The sequence below is a fragment of the Tupaia chinensis genome, unplaced genomic scaffold (assembly GCF_000334495.1).
Source record: "Tupaia chinensis unplaced genomic scaffold, TupChi_1.0 Scaffold146229_1, whole genome shotgun sequence".
In the NCBI taxonomy this organism is placed as follows: domain Eukaryota; kingdom Metazoa; phylum Chordata; class Mammalia; order Scandentia; family Tupaiidae; genus Tupaia; species Tupaia belangeri.
This window is the reverse complement of record NW_006206085.1, coordinates 81,306-85,857: the sequence shown is the minus strand read 5'-3', so window position 1 is coordinate 85,857 and position 4,552 is coordinate 81,306. Positions and strand designations below refer to the sequence as shown.

The 4,552-nt window shown below is 42.1% G+C and overlaps 1 protein-coding gene across 1 annotated transcript in view; it reads right to left on the bottom strand.

Moving 5' to 3' along the window:
- Positions 1-27: 27 nt before the first annotated feature.
- LOC102471861 (NXPE family member 3) overlaps positions 28-4,552 on the bottom strand; it is a gene marked incomplete at its 3' end in the record, with an annotated part of 48,504 nt that continues 43,979 nt past the window's right edge. Inside the window, 1 exon segment of the mRNA XM_014584308.2 lies at positions 28-205. Within this exon segment, the coding sequence (XP_014439794.1) occupies positions 28-205 (178 nt within the window).

Here is a 4,552-nt window from a genome sequence, read left to right as displayed (position 1 = left end):
CTCCCGGCTCACCAGGTCGGTCACAGCCGCCCGGATCCCTGCCAGCCGTCGCACAAAGATGGATGGGGGGAAAGTGGTGAAGTGGGCTCCCAGACCCAGCACCACCACAGTGTGGGGACCCCCGGCCAGGCCCTCCAGCTCCCGGGCCACAGAATGCAGGGAGGCCACTGGTGTGCGGAGGGAGCGCAGGGGCCAGCCATGGGCCCTCCAGTGCAGCACTATGCCCCGAGTGGTGTCCACAGCCATCAGGGGCCCCGTCTGATACGTGACATGTAGATCCACTGGCTTCAGGGCTGTTGGGAGGGTGAGAGAGGAGGAGTGAGTGATTAATAAAGGACTGAACGCCACCCTCTCATATAACTAAAAGTTCCAGTTTCACTTGCTTTCAGGACATAAGCATTCTTTATTAAAAAATTTATTTATATATTTAATCACTGTACATCTCTACAGCAAAAAAAAGTTTTGCTTTTTTTTTTTTACAGCATGAATACAGTGCATATTAGTGAAGTCAGAGGTATTATTTTACTGTGTACTTTATCATCAGCAGATACATTTTCATTTCTGTTTCTATAAAATGTTTTCCTCTCCTGATCCCCTCCCTCCCTCCCTGTTACCCACCCCCTCCTATACTGTTTCTAGTAGCCTCAGTTTCCCTCCCAGTTATTACCATTCAGTTTCTGCCATATAGTGCAGGCGTTCGGTATATATTAAGTGAGGACATACAATGCTGGTCTTTCATAGTCTGGCTTTCTTCACTTAGCATTGAATCTTCCATATTCATCCACTTTGCATCAGATGTCAGGGTCTCATTGTTCTTTATGGCTGAGTAGTATTCCATAGTGTATATGTGCCACATTTTTCAAGTCGATTCATCTGTTCTTCATCCTTTGGGCTGATTCCAGGACATAAGCATCTGTCCCCACACTGTCATGCCTCACTTCCAAATTTTCAAGATTGCCAAAGATACCACTACTATCCATCCAAACTTCTTTTGCTTTTAAACCTGTGGCATTTGACTTCCATGCACTGATAAATTCCTTCTGAAAGCCTCCTTTTTTGTTGCCTTCTATACTACTACATTATCTCATTTTATTTTATCTTTCTGGCCATTTGGTTAATTATTTGCTTCATATTTTGCTTGCATTGTCAGTGAAGGCATTGTCTAACATTCGTCTTCTTTCTTCTTTCTATCCTTCTTTATCTTTTATATTCTTTTTTTTTAATCTTACTTTATTTATTTTTTTATTTTAAAAGAGATTTTTGTTCTAAGGCATGTGCACTTGCTGAAGAGATAGAGACAGAAAGCAAGATCTTTTTATATTCTTTTTTTTAAAAAAAAATCTTACTTTATTTATTTTTTTATTTTAAAAGAGATTTTTGTTATAAGGCATGTGCACTCGCTGAAGAGATAGAGACAGAAAGCAAGAAATCATCTCCTAGCAGGGATGGCCGCACTGCAATCCCTTCTCCTCCATTCTCCTTCTGGAATTTTGGGCTGGTATGCACACGCACTCAGACTGAGTTTTAAGCTGCTGGGTTTGGGACTCAAACTGTGGTCGACTACTTGGTAGTCTAGCTACATAACCATAATGCCATCTGCTGTTCCCAGTTTAAGCTCTTAATCACTTTCCATTACATTCACCTAACAATTTTGTACAGATACACACTGAAGTGTCATCTAAAAGGCACTGCTTAGGTACTTTTGTACACCATCAGAGCTTACAGTCCCTTGGGAGAGAGTTATTTCCTTATGCAGAAAGGAGAGTAGAAATTCTGAGTTTCTATAAGGTTAGCAATCGTAGCATGTAATGAATGGCAAGAGATGGGACTAGGGGTGTAGGGCAGAGTCAAAACAGACAATACCTTGTAGATCATGTCCATGATTTGGATTTTTTGCCAAGGAAATTGGAGTTCATTGGGCATAAATAATATAATACAATTTACATTTTAAAAAGCACATGCTTTCTCTTTTGTGAAAACCTGGGGTGGAGGCACATTGGTAATGGCCAAAAATAAAAAAGTAGGGGCAGAGGGAAGAGTGTGGGCTATAGACGTATTTCTGACGTAAAGTAGACAAGATTAGATAATTAACTGCATGCTGGCATCAAAGACCAGCAAGGGTCTTTAAGTTTCAGATTCTGGCTTATGTGGTTGGGAGATAATGGTACTGACTGGGTTTCAGGAAGTCTGGATTATGTTTTAGTGCTGGAGAAGGCGGAGGGTGATTCAGAGGTTAGTGCTGTCTTAAATTGTAGGATGCTTGAGAGGCATTTCTATGGTGATATCAAGTTGGCAGCTGGTGTTCGGAAGAGTGATCTGAGCCAGAAAAGTAAATTTGGGATTTATTATAATTATGGGTGTTATTAGAGCCACAGGAATGGGCAAGATCACACAGGAAGATCATGTGAGGGAGAAGAGAGGAGAGTACATAAAGAACTTCGAAGAACTGCCTAATTTAGAGACCAGGGAGAAGATGACGAGAGTGAGGGGGAAAGACTAGAAAAATAAGAGAAAATCAGTAGCAAGTGGTGATAAGAAAATCAATAAACATGTTTGTATTTGAAAGAGTTGGATGTCTCACCTATTCAACTGAGACAAAAAACACATACTTTAAACAACATAGTTTGTTGAAGACACCCTTGTTCACTGCTATTGAAAAAATTTTAAAATAATGATTAATTTAATTTTATTAATTATTAGTATTATTATGTTTTATTTTGACCAGAAAGAGAAAGAGAGAGGGAAAGTGAGAAAGCAAGCTGCCAGGTCTAGGACTAGAACTGTGGTCTGCTATGTGGGAGTCCAGCACCATAACCACCATGTCGGGACTAGCAGTTGGCATAATGGCTATATCGCTGGACTCCCATGCAGTCGACCATGGTTCAAATCCCTGATCCAGTTGCTTAAACTCACGCCTGGCGCGTGTGCATGTGTGCCCAAGATCCAGAGAAGAGAATGGAGAAGGAATTATGGTGTAGCCATCCCCCCTAGGGGGTGCTTTCTCACCTTCTGTCTCTCTGTCTCTCTGTGTCTTTCTGGCAAGTGCACGTGCCCTATAGCAAAAAACTCTCAAAACCCCCCCAAAAAACAAAATTAAAAACCCCATACTATCTCATCTGCTGGCCCCATTTTTGAAAATTTCAAATGAAGAACTGGGCTATATCTAACAAATTTACATTTCCATTTATTACTTCACACATACTAGGAGTCTCCCTTATTAGATTCCTAAGCAAACTTTAAATATTATGTGTGTAAATTTACTAACATTGTTAGTGGCATTGTTTGTAAAGTCAAAATTTGAATAGAGGTATGTGTCCAGCAATAAGGGACATTATACAATGAGTCTTCTATAACCATAAAAATGAGGGAACCAGCAGTTAGCGTAATAGCTATGTCGCTGGACTCCCACATAGTCGACTGCAGTTTACGTCCCGGACCCAGTGGCTTAAAACTCATGCCGGGTGCGTGTGTGTGCGTGCCCAAGATCCCAAGAGGAGAATGGAGGAGAAGGGATTGCAGCATGACCATCCCGCCTGGGGGGTGATTTCTCGCTTTCTGTCTCTGTGTCTCTCTCTGTCTGGCGAGCACACGTGCCCTATAGCGAAAATCTCTCAAAAAAAAAAATGAATGTAGTAAGATCTAACAGTATGCTGTCTATGAGAGGATAACTTTAGCATTGGAAACACACATAGGGCCCAGCCTCTGTGGTGCAGTCAGCACCATATCAGACTGCAGAGCTGGAAGTCACGTGAAATGGTGGTTTGAGTCCCCAGCCTAGTCAACCTAAAAACACATCAGGTATGTGTGCTGGTAGGCTGGATGGTAGGCTGAAGGACTGGAAAAAGGAATTGCTATGTGACAGAGCCCTGTGGAACGTGCTTGTCGCTCGCTCGCTCTCCTACATGCACACGTGTTCTATCATGGACTTTAAAGAGAGTGAGAACATCAAGAACTCTAACACGCATAGACTGAAAGTGAACAAATGGGAAAAGATATTCCACGAATAATGGTAACCAAACAATCTCAGGGGTGGCTATACTTATATCAGACAAAATAGATTTTCAGTCAAAATCTGTCACTGGAGACAAAGAAGGTCACTACAGGATAATAAAGGGGTTAAGAAGATGGACCAGCAGGAGGTGTGGAAGCTGGAGCAGCTGTATCCCACAGGGCTGACTGGGGCGGTTAAAATCCCAAACTTGGCTGACGGGGCCATGCAGGCAACACAAGCTGGTAAGGATGCTGCCTCTCATTTTAAGGCAAGGCCTGGACTGGGAAGAAACTGAGGCAAGGCCCAGTTTACGAGCTCTCCCTTGTGTCCTTGTACTGGCCGGTATTTAATTTTTCTGCCGTGAGTTTTACTGTTGTTACGGTACCCTGCAAGGGTAAAACATTACTCTTAACCATTGCAATAAAGCCAATTAGTGATCTTGTAAGAATGTGGTTCCCTAAGACTGACAGGAGGACCAAGAAGTTTAAGACTCTCCCACCTGTCTGTTTTTAAGCCAAAATTAACATATAGATTAAGTTAGTATAAACCAAATTAGCATTA